The sequence below is a fragment of the Phycodurus eques genome, chromosome 17 (genome assembly GCF_024500275.1).
Source record: "Phycodurus eques isolate BA_2022a chromosome 17, UOR_Pequ_1.1, whole genome shotgun sequence".
NCBI lineage: Eukaryota > Metazoa > Chordata > Actinopteri > Syngnathiformes > Syngnathidae > Phycodurus > Phycodurus eques.
The window spans coordinates 299,694-327,672 of NC_084541.1; the positions used below are offsets into that span (position 1 = coordinate 299,694).

The window sequence follows — 27,979 nt, forward strand, 5'->3', positions numbered from 1 at the left end:
GCGGAACAGCGGCGAGGTGTGCTGTAGGTGTGGCAGACGAATTTAAGGTGGAGGTGGGACTGCATCAGGGATCGGCCCTGAGCCGCTTCTTGTTTGCAGCGGTGATGGCAAGGCTGACAGATGAGGTGAGACTGGAATCCCCGCAGATCGTGATGTTTGCAGATGACATTGGGATCTGCAGTGAAAGCAGGGAGCAGGTGGAGGAACCGTTAGAAAGATGGAGGCATGCACTGGAAAGCAGAGGGATGGAGATTAGCCGAAGTAAGACAGAATATATGTGCACGAATGGGAGGGGTGGTTGGGGGAAGAGTGAGGCAACAGGGAGAAGAGATAGCAAGGGTGGAGGACTTGAAATACTTGGGGTCGACCGTCCAGAGCAACGGGGAGTGTGGTCAGGGAGTGAAGGAACGGGTCCAAGCAGGTCGGAGCGGGTGGAGGAAGGTGTCAGGTGTGTTGTGTGACAGAAGAGTCTCTGCTAGGATGGAGGGCAAAGTTCTTTAAGACAGCGGTGAGGCCGGCCATGATGGACGGATTAGAGACAGCGGCACTGAAGAGACGACAGGAAGCAGAGGTGGACGTGGCGGAAATGAAGATGGTGAGGTTTGCTATTGTGACCGGGTTGGATCAAATTAGAAATGAGCTCATCAGAGGGACGGCCGAGGTTCGATGTTTTGGAGACAAAGTTAGAGAGGGATGACTTGGATGGTTTGGACACGTCCAGAGGAGAAATAGTGAGTGTATTGGTAGAAGGATGATGAGGACGGAGCTGCCAGGCAAGAGCGCTAGAGGAAGACCAAAGAGAAGGTTGATGGATGTCGTGAGGGCAGTTGGTGTTGGAGAGGAGGATGCAGGAGATAGGTTGACATGGAGAAGGATGACGCGCTGTGGCGACCCCTAAAGGGACAAGCCCAAAGCAAAAGAAGACACAAGTTCAATGTACCTTCTGCCATCTAGTGGGACAAGCGTTTCATTGTTCTGCCTGCCACAACCTGTATATACGTGGCTGGCATAGATACATAGGTGAACAAAGATGCACTGTTTGTTGTAAAAAAAACCCACAATAATTCTGGACCCATCCATTCTTTGAGCCGCTTCTCCTCACGCGGGTCGCGGGCGTGCCGGAGCCGATCCCAGCTGTCATCGGGCAGGAGGCGGGGTACGCCCTGAACCGGTTGCCGGCCCATCGCAGGGCACATAGAAACAAACAACCATCCGCACTCACATTCACACCGACGGGCAATTTAGAGTGACCAATTAATGCATGTTTTTGGGATGTGGGAGGAAAGCGGAGTGCCACGCAGGCACGGGGAGAACATGGAACCTCCACACAGGCGGGGCCGAGGATTGAACCCCGGTCCTCAGAACGGTGAGGCGGACGCTCTAACCAGTCGTCCACCGTGCCGCCCAATTCTGGACCATTAAGTGAAATTGAATCGTTTCAATTAAAATAGACGCACACTTCCCCAACTGAACGCAATAAAGGACGAAAAGAAGTGTATTCTTTTCATCTGAAAAACTCCCAGACGAATTTATAGAAAAAGCTTCAGATTAAAGGGATCAAGTTGGAATGTGTTCTTCCTTCTAAACTTTGAACTTTCTGTTCAAAACTTTGGTCCCATACGTGATCAACGCTCTTGAGCCAACAGCAACACCGAGGGTGTTCTGGAGCTTGTTATGTTTCTCCTATGTCAACCAGCGTCTGTTCATCTGGAAGCAGACACTAATTAAAGCCGCGCTCAGCGGACTTTTCACGCACTTGTGAGTCTAAACGGATGCCATCGAAATATCGTCCGGATTTGAAATGAGAACAGCAAGTTATCGGAACAATTCATCAATGTGTTGGGATGCGTCGCTTTCCAATCGAGGCCAAAAGCAAATCACGGGCGGCCGTGTTGCTTGCGTGCCTGAGCTCACTTGTCGAGCCCTTTCACCCAGCTCGCTCCTGACGAAGACGATGCTGATGATGATGGTGATGAAATAAGATGCAACGGTTTCCTGAGAAGTGTTTTTCTTGGGTGAAGGCTAGCTCCTGGCTTGTTCGTGACTGATAAAATGAAACTTGCGTTTGAAAAACATTTATCTCATTACCAAGCACTTTTGGCTCACGAAAAAAAAAAAGGCAAAGCGGGGGGGGGGGGGGGGGTGTTAACACAATTTCAAAAGGTTGCCTTTAATTGTCGGTGGATGTTTTTTTTTTTTTTTTTGCTTATTTGAACAGTAGTGTAATCTCCAAACTCTTATTGTTGCCCCAAAAATATCTCGCAGCCTCAGAAGCTTCATCCTCGGAGCATCTTTGCGTTTGACAATGGGGTGTGTTTGAATGAGGGGAAACGAGTCGGATGAAGGCGATGTTTAGGACTTCAGGCAAAGCTTGAAATAAACTTGGAATTAACTTTCATTACCTCTTCGGAAAAACTTTGATCAATGTACCCTTCCTTTTCTGTCTATATCTATTTGCTTACCTGTCTATCCTCCCACAATATTGCATGTGTAACTTTTATCTTTTACACAATGGAGCATGCGCACGTGTATAATGACATGACAATAGTGTAATAACAACACTTAACATTTGTTGTTGACTTGAAGCATCAGCTATAAAAGTTCTTTTTCCTCCTTCGCAGACAAGCATGAGACCAAGCTGAAAGGACTGATTTACTTCCAGGCCATTGAAGAGGTTTATTACGATCATCTCCGCATTGCTACCAAGGTGACCGCCGCTTCTTTATCGAGTCTGCACCGTTCACTCATGCCAACTAGGAATGTTTACAAAACAAACAAAACTATAACGGGTTTTGTTTCAAAACCTTTTCAAATATAACAACACAAATCCACAAATGGATCTGTACTTCATGACGCCTGCACAATCCATTCAGGGCCAACAAAAGAGTTTGACATTTTCTTTACCATAGTCTATGTGAGGATCAATTAATACTGTATATGAATTACATGAATCGAATGAAAGATCTCCTGGTACTTAATAACGGACCAATATTGTTATTTTCGGTTAAGAGTAGGTTGGCTTGAGTTCCGTTTTCCCCTTCTAAATGCAAATTATGCACTTGACTTGCAAACGTAGGACCTCGGGTAGCCTACAAAGCGCTGATTGAAAACAAAAGTAAACGTGTCGCGCTGACTGAAGCAGAGGCAAGTGGACGCAGACCGAGGAAAATGATACCAAAAAAGACATCCAAGTCTCTTTGATTGAATTGGAAAATGAATGAAAAGTCAGGAAGCAAGACGAAACAAACAAACTGTAGCTGGTTCAAGGGCACAAACACCACAGGCCAAATTAAAATTCCAAAACGATCGAACTCAAAGAGGAAACTTAACACGCTCAGGTTGATGGCAAAGAGGAGACACAAGAAGAGGAAAACGTCATAACAAGCAGCACGACAGGCACGAATACAAATCTGAAAACGGGCCTCAGGTGGGGATTTACGCAACTTCATCCACCTCTTCTTCATACCGCCATTATCACGTCGCAATCAACCATCGATACTATATTTGAAAAAAAAAAAATGCAATCCAGCAGCATGCCACTGCTGGACCGCATCTGGAGCAGTTTAGAATCAATATTTATCAAACAACATGAGATGACATTCAAAACAAACTATTCGCCGTATTACTGTGTCAAGATCACTACAGACGTGCTTTGCTCGCCGAGCTCGGCCCGCTGCGGCCGACCGATCGGAGGACGGAAAGCGCTGACGCTATTGCGGGCCGGCTCGCTGGCTCTCAGGCCAACGGGAAATCCGATCGGTTAAAGGAACACTGCCGCCGGTTCCGTCGGCCAGCACTGCTGACTCTAAAGGCTCTGGGCAGAAACACGGGGGCTGAAATTCGATCGGACGAAAACAAAATCTAACGTGAACCTACACGCGCTGGAAGCAGTGCAGTCGAGAGGACTGTTGGAACTATATCAGTAAAATGTCATGGCACTAATATTCGAGTTCAAGTTGTAAATGAAGGTCAGTGCTTCTGACGATGTTTAGGCCGGCAGAGAAAGCCTCCGTTGAAAAAAGGGACGTGACAAAACGATACCCTGTGCTTTCACATTTTCCGTTGCTCTTGTTGAGCATGTCTCAGAGGAAAGACATGCAACAGGTGCGTGCTGCTTTCTTCAAAGACGAAGAAAGAAAGAATCTCACCCTCTCCATTAAATCCTTCAGAGCCCCGACCCATCTCTGACCTTCTGTGTGAAGACTCACGACCGCCTTTACTACATGGTGGCGCCTTCCCCGGAGGCCATGCGGATCTGGATGGATGTCATAGTAACGGGCGCCGAGGGCTACACGCAATTCATGAGCTGAGGGACCACGTGGACGGATGACGGGGGGCGCCGAGCGTCAAAGCAAGCGCGGGAGCGAAGACGGAAGGTGAAATGGATGTCACGGAGGACGCCGACGACGCCAAGGCCCGATGAGCCGCTGAGGGCTTTCAGTCCTGACAGAAGTGCTCGGAAAGAATTCACGGGGGCGCGCTTTCACTCCATCCATCACATTCGCTCTTGTCAAGACATTTGGGATAATTACAGCGTTGTTTTATAAAAAAACATCTTTTGATGACAGTGTTGTCGCTCTATTTTCTTATGTCTCTATTTCCACTCGTGTTACTTTTAACCAATTTTAAACACGACCAAGTAAAGGAACGGCAGTAAATATTTTTTGAATGTTGCTCATTCATTTGCAACTTGCTGCCAAATAATCGGTTTGTTTGTTTCATCTTTATATTGCAGCTTTGACCTCAGGCAGACATCAAATGATTGCAATATAATATGTCTGCATGCTACACAAATATGTGATCCAGACTACATTTCAAAAAAATCTTATAACGTAATTGTAAATCTACATATGTAAAGAAATAAAAACTGATGGTGCTTCTCTTTTGTCTGCTAAATGGTGTTTTGTTGCAAGCAAAAGTATCTCCATTTGTGTTTCACAATAGTCACAAACTGGTTGTTGATCACGTTACTAATAATAACCTCAAGTCATCTAATGAGCTGCATGTGTTCCCATTTAAATAAACAAACACACGCACAGCGTAAATCTCCATTCATTGCAAGTTCTTTATTTCTTTGCATCAAAACAATGAGGTTATTTCATTCGTTCACTGGTTCGCTGACCTTGTGAATCCAATTGAAGTGAAAGGTTCACTAATAATTCACTGGTAATGCTTAAAAACAAGAGAAACTTCAATAAACCTAACGCATGATTCAATAGCAAGTCATCTGAGTGAAATATCAATACAAAATGTCTTTTCCATCCTTTCTTTCGGAAAAAAAACATGCTACTATTCCCTGGTGTAGTTTTTTTTGGGGGGTTCTCGTGCAAATCAGTGAAAGTTGCATATCATAAGGTGTCTACAATGAACTCATAGCCCTGCAATATCTGAAGCGACGTGAGAGCCAGAAATCACAGACGCACATCTGACAGGTGCTAATTGCGTTCCACACGTGGAATGTTAAGTTTTCCCGAGTTTGAAGTGAAAACAGTTGCTGAGGATTTATTCATTTAAATGAATCTCCCCTCAGTTCAGTGAATGGTCACCAAACCAGGATAAAACTGTGTATATATATATATATATATATATATATTTGCGATTTCTTTCCTATGTACCCATAAGCGAGTGACTTTCCGAACACCCTGTATTTCTCTGTGTGGAGCTCCGCAGGCCATTTCCACATCACTCGGCTTTCCTTTGACCTTGGGAGAGGTTTCGCACATCTTTGAGCCTCACGCTGCAGCCAGCGGAATAACAAACAGATCTTTAAGAGGGACGTGTGAGCTTATTAGCCGGTTGATAAGTAGGACTGACACCCGGGCTTATAGCTGGTGAAATACACGCACCGGCCACAACATTTGCTACGCCTACGTAATCTAATGAGAGCTTTATCGTGTCCATCATGTGTTTGTGATTGTGGCCGCACTTTGCAGCGGTGTCCAGTTTATGATAAAAAGGGATTTGGTGAAAATAAATGATGGGGAAAAGAATATTTGCAACTTTGGTGTTGATTTTCTGCCAAAATCAATTTTGCAAGTTTATTACGCTTTATTGAGCGGGGCACATAAAATGATGTGGCAGGCCAAATCTGGCACGTGTACACGCCTCGAGTTTACCCACATGGTGTAAAGGCTTGATCCTTCACACACGATCAAAACTGAACATTTTTATATTTGGGGGGGCACAGGTTTCTACTTCAATAACTTTTGTATTAGAACGTGCGAGTGTAGTACCTTATAAAGTGTCTGCTCAGTGTATTTTTACATAAAACGACACAACACATTGATGATTAAATGGCAACAAGTTGTTGGAGAGATTTGAGTCTGCTTGCTGGCTGTCGAGGTGCCCTTGAGCAAAGTGTCGTCCTCCACCACCTCAGCTCAAGTGGTGCAGGATGTGTCTCATTGAATTTCAGTACAGCACAGTTTGGAACTCAATTTGGTAATCAGTCTTAACAGAACGTTGTCACTACTGACACGTAAAAGAGAATAACATTTTACTAAAAAAAAAAAAAAATAATAATAAAAGAAAATCTGACGAAATGGAGCTATCATCATCATCATCATCATCATCAGCTGTCAAAAGATTTCCTCTCCAACATCCTTCATGGTATTACAGCTCAGACATTTGTAACATAATAAAGTTCTACATCACAACATGAGATTAGGCTCATTTGGGTCATTAAAGAGGAATATTTCCTGCCTTGCCCCAGACGTGCCCCCCCCCCCCCAACACACACACACCAGATGAAAGCATCTTTCACCAAATACCGTTACCCTCTCTCCCCGTTTGAAGGCGAAGCTAAATAAATGTCATTAATTCAAAATGGAATACACAAATCATTAAATCACAATACAAGAGACCTGTTTTTGGATTTCATGGCAACAACAATGTTATTTTATCCAGAGGGCAAGTAACACACACCGTGCACCACTGACCTAATGAGGCCAACCAAAACATCTCAATGCCATTACTTTTTCATTTCACTCACTCGTAGATATAAAAGTGAAGAACGTCTTGAAACCAGTATTGGAAATAGAGCTTCTGGTATTTGCTTCATCCATTTTGGGGGAAAGCAATTCAATAAAATGTCTTTCCTAGTACAGCTGGAGGTTGGTGATTTACCATCCATCCATCCGTCCGTCCATCCATCTATCAAGTTGCAGCAAGTTGTGACGCTAAGTAATCTCTCAGTTAACAAACAGAATCAACTCTATGCAAGGTCCATACAGTGAGTATAAAAGGTCTACACACCCACCCAGTTTACTTGCCATTTTTTGTGACACAAAAAAAGGGACTAAGTTAAATCATGTTAAAAACGAATTCATTAATGTGACCTATAACCTATCATTTCAATTGAAGTCAAAAAAAATCAACAATTGAGACTGCGGTTGCACAAGTGTGCCCTCCCTCTTATGACTGAGATGTGGCTCTGTTCAAAATGAAGCAATCGCCTTCAAACTCATGTGAAATAGGACGCAGCACACAACGTGCCTCTAATTTACCCCCATTACGTTACGTTGTTTTAGCAGGCTTTTCCTGACCTGACATTTTTGCTGAAAGTTTTGTGCTAACAACTAAGGCCCCAGTTCCAGCTAAAGAAAAACAGCCCCAAAGCATGACGCCGCCACCAACGATGCGTCACTGTCGCCACACGGAAGTTCTCTTGGTGATAAGTAGCGTAGGTTTGCATCAAACACACCTTTTGAAATTACAGCCAAACAGTTCAACCTTTGTTTCATGGGACCACAACCCATTCTCTTTCATGCGTCTAGGGGATTTCAAGTGCGCTTTTGCAGAATGTAGCCGGGCTTGGATGTTTTTCTATGAAAATAAGGGTTCCATTTCGTCAGCCCAGCCCTTAGCCCAGACATACTGCATGAAGATGAGGGGAGATTGTTGTACTCGCCAACATCCCCGCAGCTCCTCGGATGTTGATTTCGGCCTCTCGGCAGCCTCCCTCACTGGTTTTCTTGTCTTTTTTCTTTTGTTTTTGAGGGAAGTCCAGTTCGTGGTAATGTCACGGTCGTACCACATTTTCTCCACCCGATGATGACTGTCTTCACTGTGATCCGTGGCGTATTTAAAGCCTTGGATATTATTTTCTACCGTTCTCCTGACTGATAACAATGAGACCCCTCTGATCAGGGGGGGCGCCCAACTCTTTGGCCTGGCTTTGCTGTACCCCTTGACTCCTTTTATCACATATGTTTTCCACTCGCCTGACTTCGGCGCGGGCGGCATGGGTTCGTTTCCCACTCAGCGACGGTGTGAACGTGTGTGCGAATGGACGTGTCTCTCGGTGCCCTGCGACTGACTGGCGATCAGTTCAGGGCGTAGGCCGCCTTTCGCCTGAAGTCGGCTGGGATAGGCTCCAGTGAGCCCTGGACAGGATCAGCGGAACTGAGAAAGGATGGATTGGTCTGGATTGGTCTTTTCTTATTTATTGCACCCGACAATGTTGCGTATTATGCGGTGGCATAATTATAGTGCAATTTGTTAATGGATTAAAGCATTCATAGGTTCATCATCTATCATGTGTATTTAATTTTTGGGCATTTTCGCTTTCTTTGTTGGAAGTGCGCCCCCCCGCACACACACACAAATACACACACACACACAAAGTTGTTCCTGCTGCCTCTGCCTTTGATGCTGCGGAAGCGCTCTGTTTACCATGCGTGGCCCGTGCTGTCGAATGTGGCTAAAATGTCAGAAAAACCATCTTAAGCATCTGAACTTTATTTGCGGATCATTAAACACATTCAAATGGTGGCGGGAGTGTGCCGACTTCCGTTTAACAGGCGATTGGTTCATTCTGAACGCAGCCACATTACAGTTAAGAGGTTGTGCACACTTGTGCAACCACGTTATCTCTGGTGTATTTTTTTTTTTTACTTCCTCTCTTGAAAATATATTTGTTTCCAATTGCGTTGTACAGGTTATAAGGATTATAGGTTATAGGAACATGATGGAAAAAGATTTTGAACTGATTAATCTGGGTCTCATTTCTTTTATATGACAAAAGCATACATTTGAACAGGGGTGTGTAGACTTTTTACATCCACCGTATGCACACATTTTAATAGCAGAACTAGTCAATTCTTAATTTAAGTCGAGTCCTTCATAAAACACACACAGCTGCTCATTCTAAGAGGGTCAGTTAAGATGTTATAAATGTGTTTTACACAAAATCTGTCTAACACAGCGTCCAGTAATTGCAGCGTGTGCCCCTATTTCACAGGAGGCGGGTCTCTGCCTTTACTTCTCCCCTTTTACTGATGTTCTCCATGAGCGACGTAAGCTGTTGTTTGTTTTCTTTCTCGTTATCGTGAGGTACCCTAGGACATTCCAGTGTCTTAATCTGTGTACGGGGTACACACATGGCCACATTTGACAGGAGAGTTTCTGTTTTTGTGCTGATTTCATCTTTGAGATAAGACAGAGTTCAACCGTAACCATATCCTCGTGTACGTCCCTCCGTCAAACACCACCGGTTACATCAGGTCAGGGTGTTTCCGACATGATGGTCCCGCCTGACGACATGATACGACTCGATTTCCCAGGGAGTGGCCTGCTGGAGCCGTAGCATCTCAGCTGATGACACAAGAAATCTGGACAGGGTGATAAGGAAACCCAGCGCTGTCCTTAAGTGTACCCTTAAAGGGGGGGGGGGGGGGGGGGGGGGGGAAGAATGGGAGCAAAACTTGGTAATCTTTGACACACTGACAATGACTCCCACCCAATGCATGACACCGTCAACGTATACTCAGCAGCTCATTTAGTGACACGCCGCTTCACCCCAAAAGCCTGTACATTTTCACTTCGGGGTGTACTCACTTTTGTTGCCTGTGGTTTCGACATTAATGGCTGTGTGTTGAGGTATTGTGAGGGCACAGTCATTCTACAGTGTCATAAAAGCTCTACACGGACTACTTTACATTGTAGCAAAGTGTCATTTATTCAGCGTCGTCCCTTAAAAATAGATCATAAAATACTGTGAGGAGAGTACTCACTTTGTATATCCTATGTAATAGTCCTGTACTTTTTAGGGGACCCATAAATCTAAAAGAATCCTTCTATTCTATTGTACTGACAGGACAACAAAAGGAAGGTACGGTATTTTCCACAATTTGGGACATGTTCCTCTTTCTCCAGTGTTTCTGTTGCAGGTCTAATGACTTTGTTGTTTATTTATAGGATGCTTACATTTGTCTTCAATATACAGTAGATGTGCAACTAGTATTTTAGCGGATAAAATAGGGGGCGGGGGCTGATAATGCAAACCTGTGCCACGATTGTACTACTATTACGTGTTGTGTCGTGTGCACGAAGTGTATGTGATGAGTGAATATTGTGTGTGTCAAATTCAAAAGTGACAGACGTGAAGTTTCTGGGGATTCATTGAGTGTTACAAGAGACAGCGAGAGACCCGCTGGGACTTTTTTTCCCCACGTTGCGTGCAGCAAGTTTTCAAATTGAGAACGGTGCAAAACTCTTCGGCCAGAACGCGCTTTCTCGTTTGACCTTTTTCACGGCAGTTATGTTGGCTCCGTCAAACAGTGACTAGTAGAAGCGTTGTTGCGCAATATGGTCTTCAATTCATTGTTGCTTTTTTCCTGAGATACGAGTAACTTTGTGGTGCAGTTAGTTTCACATGCTATGCCAGTGTAACGATGTGGCAAATAAAGGTGAGCCTCGGGGAAGTTTCTTCTCTTTTAAGGAGTCTATATATACAAAAAAAGACAATCTGAACCATAATTATTCACGTTAGGGTTATTGGAAGATTGCAGAAACAAAATGTTTTGAGATCTCTATAAAAAACTCAATATACATATTGCATGAAAAAGCTTTCTTTCATTTTTGTTCCAAGCTTTTCTTTTTTAAAAATGTATATTAAAACGCCATTCCATTAAAGACATTGTCTTCGATTGTACCGTATGTTTAACATTTTACAATTAGAAATGAAAATTGTAATACAAATGTGTCAGCTCGACACCCCCGGAATAAAAAACAAAAACAAAATAGACATGTTGCAACGGTGTTGTGTTTTCATGGTGTGTTCAAAGAGTGGCAAAAGTTGAGGACAATCAATTGTGAGAGCGCTGATGATGAAACCACGGCGTAACCCTCACTAACGTGCCGTACGCGCACTCGGCACGCGGCATCCACTCTTCTGACTTCTCCTGCCGTCTTTACACAACCAATGCGGCTTGTGTCTGACAACTTTATCTTGGGCCTAAACCACAATCAATGCATTGTTTAGCAGGTGGCTGAACTATATCAGCAAAAAAAAAAGAAAATGTTGCTTTTGCATCCTGGTATAACCCACAATATGATACACCTGTCATACGCTTAGTGCCAACTGTTTTTTAAGTGCTCTTATGAACGGCACCTTAGTTTTCTCTCAAGGTGACAGCAATCTCTCAGTGGACCAATTAATGTCGACTGGCAGAGCCGTCCTGGGAGACTTAGACCGACTACCCATCTAAATCTCGTCTCCGTTACAAACGCATTTATCTCGATTGCGTCAGGTCTCTACAAATCTCACTTCGTTCGTTGTAGCTACCGCATACCGGATGTAACACTTGAGCTGCTCGTCTCTAATTAATCAGAACTCGACTGGAGATGAACATGGACACTGCGGATTTGACTTTGAGACGCTTTGTTTATGACGTTATTTAAGAAATGTCCAAAACATTGATGTCAAGACATGCATCTAATTCTGCCAAACAAAAACAACTCCCAACTCCATCTGTATTCAAAAAGGCATGTTTCATTCTGCCAAGCCGCGGTGGATCATCGACTCAAGTGAGACAACTCAATTTGCTTAACTGTAATCAATACATAGACATGCCAGAGTAACTGACAGCAAAATGCTTCCTGCCGATGTGATTGCCGCAAAGATGGGTGGAAAGGCCCATTGGTTTTGGCAACCTGACAATTGCAACTCCACCTGACGATGCAACTCAGCAAATGCTTGCTTGGGCGGGGAGGAGCGGAAACAGTGGCGAGGTGGAAGACAAACACCATGCCGGGCGAGGAATGCAAATCCCATGGCAACAGCAACCGGAAAACAAGTCGATAATAGGGGCAGTGTCCACTATTACTATAGCAACAGAGGAAAAGCGGGGGATTTGCTGAAAACAAATAGCTCTCGCATCATTGTCACTTTTAGTGCACTCGGTATGGCAAATAATACATACATGTTATTGTTGATGAAGATTATCATGTAAATGAATCTGATCAGTTCACCTCAATGATGGATGAAACAACATATATACAGCAACTGTGATGTAAATAATCCAAATAACAATAGTTCATATGAAAGCGCGCTATAGTAGATAACGCTAGATTCCATTGCAGCAAAAGGCTACGCTAATATATAAAATATGTTACTCAATTTGCGGGGCTTTTCTGATTGGTTCTTCTAAGTAAACATCAACAAGTGGAAGCTCTGACTGGATCAAAAATCTGCACCGCGGATTTGTTTACGTGTACCATGTGCACCGTGTGTGCACCCGCTGCACCCGCAGGAAGATACAAAAAAAACACAGTGTGCGCCTTCTCCTTGCCTACCGACGACCAATCCCAATCCATACACGGACCGCTCCAACCAATCACGGTGCGGCAGCTTGGCCACGCGCGGCCAATAGACGCCCAGTACGGACCACTGATGCAATAGCGATGCAACAGCTAGCCCACTTCATACACATCGATAAAGTGTTGGGCCAGTTTCAAGCGATGACGGCTGCTTTAAAACAATAACACCGGGCGTTAATGGGTAAAATGCGGTTGGGTTCTCGCGAGGATTGTTTCCCGGAAGTGGAGGTGAACACACAACATAGCAACAATCCTCCGTCGGAAAAAGAGAGGAAATATACAACATGAATAAAAAAAAGAAATGAATAAACTGTCCAATCTCGATACATTTGGTCTCGCAATGACGACGTGATTGATGTAACGTAGGTCCCACTGCCCGACTTTTAACACTAAAATGAGTCAATGACGTCTGCCTCGACAGCTTGTATATTTTACTGACGTACTAAAATGTGGTTTATTTGATGTAGCATTCAATAAGCTGCTCGTGTTAGTTTGGCGAAAAGCCACACGTAATTGGACGGTTGAGCTCGTACGGGACGCGGCGGAGGCGGAGGGATACCGAGCTCAGTAGCGGTGATGTCATTGGTTGCTAGGTGAAAGTGTCCATGATGCTTCTCACTAAGATGCTTGTTGCTCAGTTTACTACTCGCCCGCCACGCTGCAAGTACCGCACCACGTCGTCGTCTGCGCCGAGCTGGCACGATGGCTTTTTGACTTGTACAAGAAGTTGTAACCGAGAAGACGCCGTGCTTTGCTTTGGCAACGCACTCCCAAGCTCTCTATACTATTTCTCTGCAAGAATGGAGTAAGTAACGCTCACTTTATCTGATTTGTCATTGTGAAACTTTTTATCATATGCGCTCCTCTCACGTTACGTTGCTTCATATAGTTTACTTTGCTTTTTGTCAATGTAATATAAGTACATTTTATATATATATATATATATATATATACATATATAAATGGAATCGTATGAATTCCCCCCCCCCCCCCCCCACACTTTTAGCTAAAACGCTGTTGTCATTTCAACTGCTAAAATGCTTAATTGATTAATTTGAAATGACGAACGAGCGGCTTTAATCCAATTTAAAAAGATCATCTCGCTCTTCGTGCGAGTTGCTCACTCACAGGGAGCTCCTGGGCAACCAACCATTAGGCCCTTGACAGCCTCCTAGTTCCCAAGTGGCTTTAGGATGCCCACGGGACACTGCTCCGTTGCTCTCAAATTGCACCTGCATCACGCCTTTTTGCATCCGCACCCATTTCTCAACACCGTTTTCGGTCTCTCGCCCTCCTCCTCCAGGTTTCACTATGCCCACCCAGCCCTGCTCTCTGAGGCCCAGCTGTCTGACCGCGACTGCCCCCAGCGCATGCTCCGACTCGGACTGAACCGAAGCGCCGATGGACAGAATGATGATAGCGACACCGGCTCCTGTTTGGAATACGCTTCTTGCGTGCCAGGCAGACCCCCTCGCTCTCTCTCACCCACAGGCTAACCGCAGCCAATCGCAGGGGTGCAGGGGGGAGGTGTCAGAGGGGAGTCAGCACTTAATTGGTGAGTTGCACTAAGTGAGCTTTTTTATATTTTGCCACATCTCAGGTGGGCTTGGCACTGCAGCGCATACTTCCTTGCCAGATAGTAAGTAACATGGCTCCCAAAAACTTTGCTGTATTTTTACAGAATATTTAGGGCATATTTACATCGGCAATTATTATTTTTAATACGATCGTTTGTCAACAGGTGATGGTCTCACCGACTGGATGACGGAAGAAGTGGACTTCTCCTCGTACCTCCCGAACCCTCCCTCCCCTCCTACCTCCACCGATGCCTCTCTCCCCCCGTCGCCCCTTCACAATGATATCCATGTGCCCTCTGACTTAGAGGTTATGACCTCTCTGCTGCAAGAGGAACTCGCCCAACTGGAAGACTACTTCCTGTCTGAGCCACTGCCGGAGAAAGGTCCGAGGCCGGGGAAATGCGACCGGGGTCCTCAGCCGTTCGGTCAACCGCCCTACGCATCGTACTCCGCACCCAGCCAATCGGAATCCAGCCCGTTTCTTCTCACTCTGGCGAGCGGAGAACTGGACTTGCTCGGCGTGTGCGGCGGGCCTGTCGCGCGATCTAAAATTCCCAGGCACACCCCGTATAGCTGCGGTCGCCCCAGCCCGTGCGTTAGGAAAAGAATCCCGGACACGGTGAGGTTAAGTGACAGTTATGACAACAGTTCAAGTTCCAAAGCAAGCAACTCAGGTAACTCGGCACTCACTTATTGCTGTGTGGAAGAGGAGCAGTTAGTCGGCAAAGGCTACTGTCTGGGCAGTGCGGGCGAGCTCCGAAAATGCGCCGTTCTCGCCAGAGACGAGAAAAACTGCTGCTTCGGTCACAACGCAAAGGCCGCCGCCGCAGGCGGATGCCATTTTGGCGCATCGCTTGACGACTCGCCAAAGAAAGAAGATCTGTTGATGTATAGCATGAGAGAGGTGAGTGGCGGCACCGCTAACAGCGAGGTGCTCACCAGCATCAAAGCTGGTGTGGAGGTGACAAAAGCGACAGTTTCTTGGAAAGCCCAGAGCAGTGAAAGTTGTTATCTTTCTGGAACACCCCAGTCTGAGGCCTATCATAGCTTCTTCACCGAGCAGGTCAAAGCGGAGAATCTGCAGATAGGGCAGCATGACTTGCACTGTAATTTCCTGGAGGATCCGGGTCCAGAGTGTCTTGTGATGGCAAGGGACAGTCTGAACTTGGAATCTTGCAGGTTGAAGGAAGACCACTGTGCTGTCAAATACCAATTTGATGTCATTCCCGCAGAAGGCAGAGGAGAGCGCAAACAGAAGAAGAGAGATCAGAACAAAACAGCTGCTCACAGGTAAACTACAGATTCTTCTTGAACAAGTACAATTCTGGGCAAGGATTTGCTGCGGGTGTCATCTTTCATTTTCTCGATGCAGGTATCGCCAAAGAAAAAGGGCAGAATTAGATTCTTTGGAAGAACAGCTGCATTGCCTGGAAGGGAGGAACCGTGAGCTACGGGACAAGGCGGAGTCTGTGGAGCGTGAAATCCAGTACGTCAAAGACCTCCTGATCGAAGTTTACAAGGCCAGAAGCCAAAGGCTAAAGCAGGACACAACAGGACAACCCCAAAGTCAGAGCAGGGAAGTTGTGAAGCTTTCAGTGTCATTTTGATTGTCCGGGATACAATTTTGCTTTTCTTTTCCTTTCTTTAATGATGAACGTGTGTTTTGGTCATGACAAAACAAGGCAATGGTAGTAACGTTGCTGTCACACTCCGCCTCTTGAGGCCAGCCAGCAATGCTGTAATGACAATCGTCTTCATGCCGTGTGACTCGTACTTATTTGAAAAAACAACAACCAAACGTTGATGATGCGAGTTTAAGATTTTACTGGCCTTACATTAGAATTGATGTCAATCTTTTTCTTCCTGTTCAATTTCCTTTTCAACGATTTTCTGTAGAAAAGCTGAATGCCTCAATTTATTCATTCAAACTTAAATGTTTTTTTTAAGTTTTTTTTTTTTAAATGTTGTCTTCCTATCAATATTTTAAACAAGAGTAATTGTTTTGGAATATGAATTGACCTGAATGATACGATTCATCGTTTTAACCCCAGAAAATGTAGTATACTTTTTTTATGTTTCATATTAATACATATGTTTGATTTTATTGCAGTGTTTTATTCTAAATAATATTGTTTTCAAATGTTAGAGGGCACTTATTGATTTCAGCTTTAAGGCAGCACTAACTGAATAACATTTTATTGTTCAGAGCAGGTACATTTTCCCGTGTCTGTTACACTTTGGTTTGATTTGTATTTTTGTAATTTTATGATTGTTGATATATATGGCATCCCCCCCTCAATCATATCACAAATAATCCAGTATATTCACGCAGCTCAGGATATACAATTTGCTCTCCAATAAATCATATTGCCCTTTGATGCTCCGTGACAGACGAGGAAAATATTCATGCGTCTTACATGTAACCTTAAAGATGTTCCACATAAGCCTTTTTTGTGACATATTGTAACTACATTTTTGCTGCATGTCTTTCTGAAAGAAAAAAAAGGTACATTTTGGGATGAATCAGGATTCTTATTAACGCAATATGTCTCATGAGCCTCAGGCTAATCTGCACTAATTTATACAAACTTTTATATGTTAAGCGAATAGAGCGTAATAGTCCTCGCTTTGTAGCAAATTAAATGAGAAAAGCCTTGTTAACAATGAGCCTGCATGCGTAATTTTGATTTCCACTGCTGGCAGAATAGATTCTTACTGGGCATATTTTCCTATGCATTTATTTAAAGACAATCTTGAATATAAGCTTGGATATTATTTATTCAATTCCACAAAAGCCCATAGCTTGTGCGTCCTTGCTGTGTCGTGGCCAACGTGATACGATATTAGATCAAAAATGTTCTTATTTAAATTCCATTTCATGATCAAATCAGTGTAGTTTTCTATTATTGATTTTTTTTTCTGTTGAAAATAAAAGTGTGGCATTGCAAGTCCTCTGCGTGTGCTTTTTAAAAGCTGAATCGGTTACAAGGTTACATTCACAAGAATTCCAAAAATAAGAATGATCACATTAAAAACATTTGTGCATTTTATTAAAAAAAGTATTATTTTGGGGGAGAAGAAAAACATCTACAGTCAGGCTGTTGAAAGCCAGCCTACGAGGATCCGATACAGTGAGCTGATGTTTCAGTCATTTCGTGTGGCGAACCTTCCGAAAACCTACTTTACCTTGGACTGGTCGCCAGCCAATCGCAGGGCACATAGAAACAAACAAGCATTCACACTCAATTTAGAGTCTTCAATGTTTTGGGGATGTGGGAGGAAACCGAAGTGCCCGGAGAAAAGCCACGCAGGCACGGGGAGAACATGCAAACTCTACACAGGCGAGGCCGGGTTTTTCAGAACTGTTAGGCAGATGAGCTAACCCAGGGGTGTCAAACGCGAATTCGCGGTGGGCCAAAAGGAAAAATTGGGATAACGTCGCGGGCCAAACTCAATATTTAATGAAAAATCACTGCGATGTGCATGTTTCCCTTTTCTGCAGAAATGTAGCGTTAAAGTTTATCATGAGAACAAACTAAAATTTTGCTTAAACGCTGAATCTGGAATAAACAAACTTTAATATTATAAACACGAGACATCAAATTTGCGATAAAAGACATCAGTGGTATTTGTTTGTTGTTTTGTATTTCAATAGATAACATGGATTCTTCTGTCTATTTATCTATCTCCGACGGCCTTTCTTTTGGATGGAAATCTTTTTTCAAAGGCCAACAACAAAACAACCCCCCCAAAAATAAGAATGTCCTTCAATAAAAATCCAAACTTCAAACTTTTAACGTTCCCTGCCTAGGAGTTGATAAAGGGCATAAAAAAAAAAAAAAAAAAAAAAAAAAACTGAATTCGATGATGTTCTATTCTTTGTTCCAGCCACGTTGCTCCACACACGACAACACGGTCTGTCTTTTACTTTAGTCAACAGACAATCTGCCTCCCACCTGTCTTGGAAGCGAACCCTTTGCCATCTTTCGTTTGGCCATTTTTGGGAAGGGGAAGTGTAAATTGGCTCGAGGAGACCGGTAGCATAGTTGCTAACGACTGCAACAGAACGGGAAGGGGCGCTCGCCGGTCGAGACCGATGGGCCGACGCACTAGCAAAGTATTCTGGGATTTGTAATATTAGTGGCGCATGTGCTATTTACTGGCGGGCCAGTTCTAATACACGTTTGATATAATGACCTGGTGGGCCAAATTTGGCCCCCGGGCCTGAGTTTGACATATGTGAGCGAACGAGTCGATCACCGTGCTGTATCACCAAATATAAATCATAAACATTTTGTTCTTCTTTCACATTTACTATATATAGCCCTTTGAATCTTACTTGGCGAATGAGACCTTTGTTTTTTTTTGTTTTTTCTTATTAAACATTTGCAACATTTGTTCATTTCGGATCTTAGATACTGTATATTTACCTGATTTGCTGTCATTCTTTTAGCAACATTCATAAACCTATATACATATATTTGAGACAAGAATTATTTTTTCGAGACTAAAAAGATTTTTAGTAGTGATATTATTAGTGCATTGCAAGCATTGCAATATGCTTGATTTTGTCTTTTTCTGGCAGACACAACAAAGGTAACTCACTAAAAGTATTATGAATTCTTATCAGTCTCATCTGTCTGGAGCTGTCTAATAAGAGGAAGATAGTCACATTGTAGAGGTGCACGCTGGGCCTGAAGTAGTTTCTGTCTGGCATCCAGTGATACTAAAAGCTTAAAAATAAATTTAAAAAAAAAAGATACAATCAGACACAATATGTAGTGAGCATGAAAAAAATGACATTGAAAACTTGCCTTCCTAGTCATTCATTACCTGTCTTATTGCCTTCTGCTGGGCGTACAAACTTAAAGTTGCAATGGCGGCTTCTCTCACGACATTGTGGGAATCTGTGCACGCGGCTCTCAGGAGAAATCTGGACACGTCTTCTTCCAGCAGCCCAGGTACGGCGCCTTCAACGTGTAGCAGGTTTCCCAGAGCCGCACAGGCGTGGAGACGAGTGCGGTCATCAGGGTCAGAGGTCAAGGATGCCAGGGTGGCCCCCGTCAGTCTGGCTTCTGCAAGCCACTGTCTCATCTCATCGTCAGCTAACTCGTTCACTATTGTCACCACGGCGACACCCCTCTCACTGCTCGAACGCTTGCGCGTATCATCGTCGATGCCCTTCGCTCTTAAGCAGTCTGCAGTATTGGCTAAATTTCCATCGGGCCTTCTTGTGTTCACCTCCAGTGCAATATAACCCAACCATTTCCCAACTGACAAGCAAGCCGCCCGCCGCACATGCACATTAGAATCCTCAAGAAGCCCTATCATGCCTTTAAAAATGTTAAGTTGTAAAGTGGGAATTTTGGAAGACCACAATGGGTACAGGTTTCCCAAAACCTTGCACGTGGCAGCCTTGATCGGGTCATAAGAGTGCGTGAGCGCCTGGTGCAACACAGAAGATTCAAGGTGAAGCCGGAGGCGACCGGAGTTAGGGCAAAAACGGCTGACGAGGTATAACAGAGAGAGGAGTTCTACAGCAGAGTCCCCCAGCTCATCCGGCTGCAGCAAATCAGACAGCAAAGATCCGGCGGTTCTACTCGGTGCCTGCTGACCCGATGGAGTGAGCGCCGGTGCAGAGAAAAAGCCACGAGCAGCTGTGCTGAGGCGGGAAACAAGACGCTGACGGTCGCGCAGCAACAAGCGGCGCAGGAGTGACAGTGGCAGCTCCGCTAATGAAACAGGAAGCGTTTGAATCACCTGCCAAAGAATGAAATAGAAAACAGACATCAAAATCAACAGATCAAACAGAAGACTCAAAATAACAGACACAATAATATGCTCGATGTGATTTGTGTGTGTGTGTGTGCAAATGTTATCCTTTGTTGCATCACTGAATTATGTTTGCTCCAACAGTCAGCAAAGTCCTAATTGAGCATCTCTGTATCAGCGCATTGCCTCAATGAACCGTCAGGGAGATCCAAAATGGTCCCGATATTCCTTGTGGTAAAGCAATATATTGCAATTGTCTTAAAGGGTTGATATGTCCCTAATGATATGAAATATTATGTTCTCATTTGAAGATTTGTATTGTAATGTTCGTTGTTGTTTTGTGAGAGCATCAGGACATACTAACCTGCAGAAGCCCTTGAACAACATTACAGCTGTCGTACAAGTGCAATATCCGAGAAGTGCTGTGTGAATTCAAGTCCAGAGCAAATGGAAGGCACAGGAAGTGACAGCTCAACACGACCAAGCTCTCGCGACTCAAACCCTCCTCAAATGTACCTGAATGGCCTTCAGCAAATATAGAACTGTGGGGAGTGGGGGGGGGGGGGGGGGGGAGAAATAGGACAGGTCACCTTTGACTTTTCGTGATGCTCTACTCCCGGCAAAAATGAAACTTTAACAAGAAATCTGAACAAAGTCATCAACACCAACCATTCGGAGCTCAGCAGCCAGGCAAGAGTGTGTAAAAATGTGGATTTGCTCTCAGAAAACAGGGAAATATAGGAATATGGATCCTTGGAGAAGACCAACAATGAGACATGCATAAGAAAATGCAGTCCTGAAAGAAGAACATGGACAATGAGTACAGTATTTTCAAGTAGAGGGTCGTTTGTTGTTGAATGAATCACGTGTGTTTACCATTTGTGGAACAGAAGTCCATGTCTGGCTTTGTCCTCGCCAATGCGGTGCCAATGCCTTCCCAAATGTGATGAAAAGTGAGCGGATCCCAACATGAAGAGCCATCATCGTGCTGCGCGGAAGTCAAAAAGGGACGATGAAGAGAGTTTTACAAGCAAATGTTTCCCAAAAACGACACCCAATCTATCATTAAAACGTGTACACATTTGATGTTTAATCCCCGCTATCTCGGCCATCTTGCACTGGATAGCATTACAGGTTGAAAATGAATAGGTGCACATTTTCAGAGAGTTTTGACTTCATGTTATCTTTGGGTCACTTGTGGTTGATCCCTATTCATTTTGATCGTCATTGGAAATGAAGAGGGATTTTGCTACGGCTGACTGGGGCCAAGTCTTATTTAGTCATTCACGACTATTTCTCTCGATGGCATCTAAGAAAACACTATTTATCGGCTGACCTCAGAGAGAGCGTGTAGTAGTAAAGAGAGGAGGCCGTCGCAGAGTCCCCAGCCAGGTGGCAGTGGAAGTTGGCGCTGGCGAGGTAGAAAAAGTGCCAGTTAGACAAACCAAAAATCCATCGCGGTAAAAAGATTGCGTACCTGATGTGGACCAGAGACAAGTTCTTTCAGCAAGGAGCTGAGCCTGTTGACATCAGCGTTAACAGCAACATCGCGTTGACGAAACAGAGATAAAATACTCGCAGCCAGAGGCTAGAGGCAGAAAGATAACAATCAACCGCGTACAGAGAAATGCAAGACAACTGTTCGTCTCTTTGCTGTTTTGATTATTTTATTGGGTACTTACAGCTAAGGGATCGAGGTCTGCTTGATTAAGAATTGTCAGGAACGGCTCGATGAATTGTTCAGGCCTTCGTGCAGAAACAATGAATGAGCTCATGTACAGTGGATATAAAAGTCTACACAACCCTGTTAAAAAAAATGTATATCAAAAATATGAGACAAAGATAATCATTTCACAACTTTTTCCACTAAATTTCCCAATGTGTTGTAGTCTGATCAAACCAAGACTGGACTTTTTGGTCATAATTCCAGAAGGTTTTTGGAAACACGACATTGCTTGTCGCCAAGAGAACACCCTACCTACAGTGAAGCGTGGCGGTGGCAGCATCATGCTTTGGGCCTGTTTTTCTTCAGCTACTCCTGGAGCCTTAGACAAGGGCGAGGCATTCATAAAAAGTTAGAAATAGCAGTTAGCGTTAGCACAAAACCTTCAGGCTTTTGCTCGAAGAAGAAAAAAATGTCAGGAAAAGCCTACGAGGATCCATCCATCCATTTTCTACCGCTTATCCGAGGTCAACCGACCTGCGGGGGCAGCAGCATCAGCACGGACGCCCAGACTTCCCTCTCCTCAGCCACTTCATCCATCTCTTCCGGGGGGATCCCGAGGCGTTCCCAGGCAAGCCGAGAGACTCTCTGGCGTATCCTGGGTCGTCCCCGGGGTCTCGTGCCCGGAACACCTCACCGGGGAGGCATCTGAATCAGATGCCCCGGCCACCTCATCCGGCTCCTCTCGATGCGGAGGAGCGGCGAGCTCCTCCCGGATGACCGAGCTTGTCGCCCTTTCTCTAAGGGACAGCCCGGACACCCTGCGGAGGAAACTCATTTCGGCCGCTCGTTCTTTCGGTCTACTAGAACAACTGAACTTTATTTGATGTAATCAGAGGCACTTGAAATGGTGGTTGGTGTGAGCTGACTCCCATTTAACATGAGTTTCAATGTGATTGGTTAGTTACAAGCAGTGATGCGGTTAATGCGTGACTCCAAAATGGCCGCCATTTTGAGCAACGAGGAATGGAATGAATTACTGAATCCAGGAAAGTAATCCGATTACAGCTATCAATCAATGATCAAACCAATGATACTTCCTATTGAGTCAACAATGATTCCAAACAAGCAATTCATTTGTGGCTTATGACTTGAAGAAGCAGCAGCCCATCTGTCCAATAGCATTTCACGAAACTGGCAGACCACTTCTCTTCTAATGTTCATCCATCCATCGAACTCTGCATCTTTTTGCACATTTGTCAAAAAAAAAAGAAAAAGTTCCGGCATTACCAGATAACTAGCAACCCTTTGCTGCTCAGTGACTGTTTTTTGTCAACGGTCCTTCTGTCTCCAAAGCGTTCTCTGTCCATTGACCGTCTGCTGTCGTACTCGAGCGGCTCCGACTACCGGAGACAAATTCCTTGTGTGTTTTCGGACATACTTGGCAAATAAAGATGATTCTGATTTTGCATACCGCTGATCATCAGTAGCATCGCAGGCGTGGTGGAGCCTATCCCAGCTCACTCTGGGCGAGAGGCTGGCGTATTGAGGAAAATGACTGGGAGCTCATTGGTTATCACGCAATCCATCCACAGCGAAGGTGCACTAAATACAAAAGCGCAAAGAAATGCACGGCTTCACTGTCGCCACACTATTTTTATTTTCCTTCGTCCAAAGTGTATTTGATTGTTGTTACTTTTTTTATTGACACATTAAGAATAGATTTACTGGTGCGTTAAGCGTGCAATGTATTGTGGCTTCCTGTAATTATAAGTAGCTCATTTAATGTGGCTTCAACTACACTAATATTTCAGTTATTGGTTCAGGTTGATGACGTCATTCTGTGACTTTTGTGGCGTGTATTAGCAAGTAATGGGCAGTTAAGCTAATTCTCTTTTTGTACTGTGGATAAGTGATATTCCTGTCTCTTGGCAGCTGCTAAAAGTAACTAAAAAAGTTGCTTATTCATCGAACTTATTTACTTTTGAAATAAAATAATCAGTAAAGTAACTAAGTTACATTTAAGCTCAAGTAAGCAGCAAAGTAACTTAGTTGCTTTTTCAAGGTAACTGTGCCAACACTGGTTATAAGAGGGTGTGCACACTTGTGCAACCTCATTCTTTCAGTTGTTTGTTTTGACTTCCCCTCGTGAAAATTAAATTGATCATTTAAAAAGAAAAACAACTATTGAGTTGTACAGGTTATAGGTCACATTACATGGTGGATAAAGTTTGGAATTATTTATCTTGGTCTCAGTTTTGTCACATCACAAAGCCTGGCATTTTAGCAGGGGTGTTTAGACTTTTTATATTAACTGTAGGACAATCACTTGTACATATACAGCACTTAATGGGAAGGAACATGAATGATCAAACCTATTTTCTGCTCTCAACCCGTCATGGTTCTTCTCCCAGTAGACCAGCAGAACAACAATCATTTCTCCAAGTGTTGGCAGACTCAACGGTTGCTTGCTCAGTAAAAAAGGTTGGACAGATGTTTTGATTATCAAAATAAGACCGAAAGTTACAGAATATGTTTCTAGTTCCCACCTCGATGAAATCGCAGTTTTCCACACAGTCGTGGACCAAGTCAACGAAGAGACACGGCAGTCCAAGTTCACCGCCAATGTGCTTCGTCACGGCAAGGTCTGAGGTCAGAATCAGGTTCTGCAGGACCTTCAGCGCAAGGCCAATGGACCGCAAGTTTTTTAGCAGACCATCACCTAGCTTACCAGAGAAACAAGAATCAATGAATGCGATTCAATGAAATGGGTCATTTCATGTTTTGTTCAAATTACCTGTTGCTTAAACACTAAAATTGTGGATTTCAGTTGAACAATAATGGCGCCGTAGTCCAATGGTTCTTGCTTTTGTCGGTTTGCATCTGACTCCTCGACAAGCTTCTCCCAGAATTCCTCACTGTCAACTGTCTGAAAGAACAAGTTTGAATTGACAAACTAGTCAATTCACACGGCTGGCAGAACGTGAATTTATTAATCGGCCTTACTGTAGAACTAGACATAGTTGCAGTGACGTCAGAGTCGTTCTTGGGCGTCCTTAGTTTTAGTCGTGGCCCGACCTCTATTGAGGGGAACTCTCGTTTGTAGTCCTGACTGATCGGACCCCTGCAGAGATAGCACGCACGCCTAAGACGGTAACACAGCATCTTTGCTAACACACGCACGTCTGATAATCACCTTTTTTGTACACTTGATCTCCCACCAGTACGATTCTTGGGATATGTACTTCTTGGAGTGGCTTTCGAAGTTGACCGAATTGAGGCTAAAGAAGTATTGCTAGGGGGCGCTACTGTCAATGCAGAACTTTCCAGTTCATCAATCATATCCTGTAAATGAAGCCAGATCAGGTCGAAACTTTCTGTGATGTTTTTGTTTTTTGGGGGCGATGAACAATGTACTCACTTTGGCACTGTCACCTGGTTTCTTTGCGTTATTTTGACTTGTCTGTTCCTTGACCTTCCTCAATATTCTGCTCTCCCCGGAGTTGGGTGGCGTCTTTTCTGCCATTTGTTTCAGTTTCAGTGCCAGCATGTCTGGGTCAGGCGTGACAGTCAGAGGACTGAAAACATCTGTGTCTGGAATTACTGCCAACACATCACTCTATTAAGTATTAAATACAATATGTAGTCATAAAACATTTCATTGTCAACACCTTGAACACCATCAGCAACAAAAGGATGATGCAGGAGGTCTGGCCACGACAGTCGCTTCTGAGGGTCTTTGGTCAACAAACCTTTCAGGAAACTCTGAACAAAAAACATTCAAATATATCAACGTGCACTTTAAGTTGACAGGATAAATCAAGCTGTAGTTGCGTTGTACCATGCATGTGCTGCTCATAGCGTCTGGCCATTTGATGGGGTCTTTCACGATGAGCTGCACCAGGTGGAAGATGGAATTGGTGTAGAAGGGGGGCGCCCCGGTGTGGAGTTCATAAAGAATGCAGCCCAGTGACCAGAGGTCAGCAGTGTGGTCGTAAGGCTTCTCTGCCACTAACTCAGGGGACATGTACAGGGGCGTTCCCTTGATCGAAGTCAGCACCATGGTGGAGACGCTCATTGCCCTCGCAAACCTAGTAACGAATTGCATCACAAGTCTACGCAGATGACAAAACAGCCATGTTTTCCGTTGTGTCGGGAAACGTACACGTACCCAAAGTCACACAGTTTCACCACGCCGTTTTTATCAAAGAGAATATTTTGTGGTTTCATGTCTCGATGAAGAATACGGCGGGAGTGCAAATAATACAGAGCTGAGACAAGCTGGCAGGCAATCTCGCAAACCTCAAAGAACGAAAGAAGAGGCAAATGTTGCAAATATGAAATCGCGCCACATACACCACGTGTCGGAAGCGCATACCTGACTTTCTGCTAAACTCCCATCATCTTCAATAATCTGGAACAATTGACCCTCTGCATACTCGGTCACAACAACAACCTATTAAAAAAGATCAGTTATGGGCATGTGATCAGCTCAAGTGAAGTGGAAAGCAGTCATTCCCGACCACTGCTGGAAAAGATCCACTTTCACTTCGTTATTATTTATGAAATGCAAATAATGTATCTTTTATAATCTATTTACACCAGTGACGTCTGGTATTAGGCAGAACAATTCGAGGGTCGTCCCCTCCATGGCAGAAGGTAAAATAGGCCCTGTTTGAATTTGAGAAGGGGGCCAGTGCACTCTATATAGTATGAAAAGTACCTTTTGTGACATTTCTGTTTGGTGGTGTGCTAAGATTTGTTTCTAATGTAAAATATGTGTCTTGGCTCAATAAAGGTTGGGAAACTTGCTTTGGTGAAATACATACAAAACGCACCTCCGTTTCAGTTTCAAAGCTGTCAAAAAGTTTTACGATGTTTGGATGCTGAAGGTTACTCATGATTTCAATTTCCTTCTTTAGACTTTGCAGCTCTTTGTTTGAGCGAGCCATCTTTGGCATGAACTTTAGAGCCACCACCTGGACATGGACACACAAGGAACGCTCACATTATTTTCCTGGGGGGGGGGGTTGTAAATCACGATTGACAGACAACTTACTTGGCCTGTAAATGTCGTCATCCCTTTATGAACCCGACCAAACGAGCCCTCTCCCACCAGTTCCAAAACGTGATACGAATTCATTTTAATCTTGACAGGTGAAAGAGCGCTTCGCTGCGGTCATTGGTCAGATGGAAACGTCAGTGAAATAACGTATTCAGTATTGTATCTTCCACACCCCACGAAAAATAATATAGTACAGTTTATATTGTCTGAAGCCGACGTTATCGTTAGCGGGGGTAGTTTGTATAGTTGACACTGTCATTACAACTTGAGTACTATAAATTCAAAACAAAAAAATGCTGGTGTGTAAGTCCAACTGCCGTGTCACAAAATCACCGACATAAATTTCAATTAAAGTCATATTTGATAAATTAAGATAAAAATACAATATAAAAAATGTCAATACGTGGTTTTACGAAATAAACCTTTATAGACTATTTACTTAGGTTACTACGTGAGAATTAAATCAGGCTTTTTTATGGGCAGCTAATAATATGGAGCCCTTAGACTAACAACCGAGGGTGCGTTCCCAGCAACAGGCTGAAACTGTAAACAAACCCGCTGGCTAGCTTCGGGTAACTCGTTTCCTGGATAAAAAACTTCAAATAAAACTTAAAATAAGGACAATTTATATGCCCACACTAGTCCCTGTACATATTTTTAAAGTTGTTTTTGAAAACAGGTCCGTCAGTGTCCGTCGTTAGAACAATGCATATTTGTATTTTATAAATAGTATAAACATGGCTCGTATTTCAAATGAGTCATCTGAAATCGTATCAAACATTTGGAGGATATATACTTGGATATTATTCCATGTTATTTTTGAAATATAATTGTCAACGCAGGAATTTGAACGGTCGTACTCAAGCTCTTAAAATGTCCACTAGATGTCGGCCACGTGCCACGTACAGGAATGCAAAGAATCACTCCGGACATGCAGTAAGACCATGAGGAATGTCCATTCATATATCCATCCACGCATCCATTTTCTGAGCTGCTTCTCCCCACTAGGGTCGCGGGCGTGCTGGAGCCGACCGCAGCTGTCATCGGGCAGGAGGCGGGGTACACCCCGAACTGGTTGCCAGCCAATCGCAGGCCACACACAAACAACCAACCATTCGCGCACACATTCACACCTACGGGCAATTTAGAGTCTCCAATTCACGCATGTTTTTGGGTCGTAACGCTTTATTTATTTTATATATATATATATATATATACTTAACTGCAAATATATTAATAAAATATATTTGAACTGCAAAGGTCTAACCATCAAGGATAGTGCGATAGATTCAGCCAGCCTGT

General features: G+C 43.9%; 3 protein-coding genes across 9 annotated transcripts in view; 2 read left to right on the top strand and 1 right to left on the bottom strand.

Moving 5' to 3' along the window:
• The window catches only part of LOC133416163 (pleckstrin homology-like domain family B member 1), a 37,114-nt gene extending 32,142 nt beyond the window's left edge, over positions 1 to 4,972 (top strand). For all 6 annotated transcript variants that reach the window (XM_061702871.1, XM_061702873.1, XM_061702876.1 and 3 more), the window contains 2 exons: positions 2,622 to 2,707; positions 4,170 to 4,972. In XM_061702871.1, the coding sequence (XP_061558855.1) occupies positions 2,622 to 2,707; positions 4,170 to 4,310 (227 nt within the window). In that variant the 3' untranslated portion in view covers positions 4,311 to 4,972. The remainder of the gene's footprint in view (positions 1 to 2,621; positions 2,708 to 4,169) is intronic.
• Positions 4,973 to 12,720: 7,748 nt separating this feature from the next.
• On the top strand, positions 12,721 to 17,125 carry atf5a (activating transcription factor 5a). Its single transcript, XM_061702534.1, has 4 exons — positions 12,721 to 13,405; positions 13,904 to 14,155; positions 14,342 to 15,467; positions 15,550 to 17,125. The coding sequence occupies exons 2-4, from the start codon at positions 14,002 to 14,004 to the stop codon at positions 15,782 to 15,784; spliced, it is 1,515 nt and encodes a 504-aa protein (XP_061558518.1). The 5' UTR covers positions 12,721 to 13,405; positions 13,904 to 14,001; the 3' UTR covers positions 15,785 to 17,125.
• Positions 17,126 to 17,225: 100 nt separating this feature from the next.
• stk36 (serine/threonine kinase 36 (fused homolog, Drosophila)) lies at positions 17,226 to 27,004 on the bottom strand. 2 transcript variants are annotated; one of them, XM_061702344.1, is made up of 20 exons: positions 26,672 to 27,004; positions 26,451 to 26,591; positions 25,991 to 26,068; positions 25,784 to 25,914; positions 25,454 to 25,703; positions 25,284 to 25,377; positions 25,034 to 25,215; positions 24,809 to 24,957; positions 24,619 to 24,724; positions 24,410 to 24,541; positions 24,162 to 24,338; positions 23,988 to 24,079; positions 21,632 to 21,695; positions 21,427 to 21,537; positions 21,286 to 21,360; positions 20,826 to 20,937; positions 20,619 to 20,745; positions 20,314 to 20,491; positions 19,011 to 19,937; positions 17,226 to 18,910 (listed from the first exon to the last, which is right to left on the bottom strand). In XM_061702344.1, exons 1-20 carry the CDS (start codon positions 26,753 to 26,755, stop codon positions 18,791 to 18,793), a joined length of 3,330 nt encoding a protein of 1,109 aa, XP_061558328.1. In that variant the 5' UTR covers positions 26,756 to 27,004; the 3' UTR covers positions 17,226 to 18,790. The 2 variants fall into 2 exon arrangements, with proteins under 2 accessions (XP_061558328.1, XP_061558327.1); XM_061702343.1 differs by having other exon boundaries at positions 24,619 to 24,736.
• Between the last annotated feature and the right edge of the window lie 975 nt (positions 27,005 to 27,979).

Coding starts and splice junctions, on each gene's coding strand:
- atf5a (XM_061702534.1), top strand. CDS start 14,002: ATGGACAGAATGATGATAGCGACACCGGCTCCTGTTTGGAATACGCTT. Junction 14,156..14,341: donor GGGGAGTCAGCACTTAATTG/GTGAGTTGCACT, acceptor GTTTGTCAACAG/GTGATGGTCTCACCGACTGG. Junction 15,468..15,549: donor AACAAAACAGCTGCTCACAG/GTAAACTACAGA, acceptor TTCTCGATGCAG/GTATCGCCAAAGAAAAAGGG.
- stk36 (XM_061702343.1), bottom strand. CDS start 26,755: ATGAATTCGTATCACGTTTTGGAACTGGTGGGAGAGGGCTCGTTTGGT. Junction 26,592..26,671: donor TGACGACATTTACAGGCCAA/GTAAGTTGTCTG, acceptor GTCCATGTCCAG/GTGGTGGCTCTAAAGTTCAT. Junction 19,938..20,313: donor TTGTTCAAGGGCTTCTGCAG/GTTAGTATGTCC, acceptor ATTCTTTGGCAG/GTGATTCAAACGCTTCCTGT.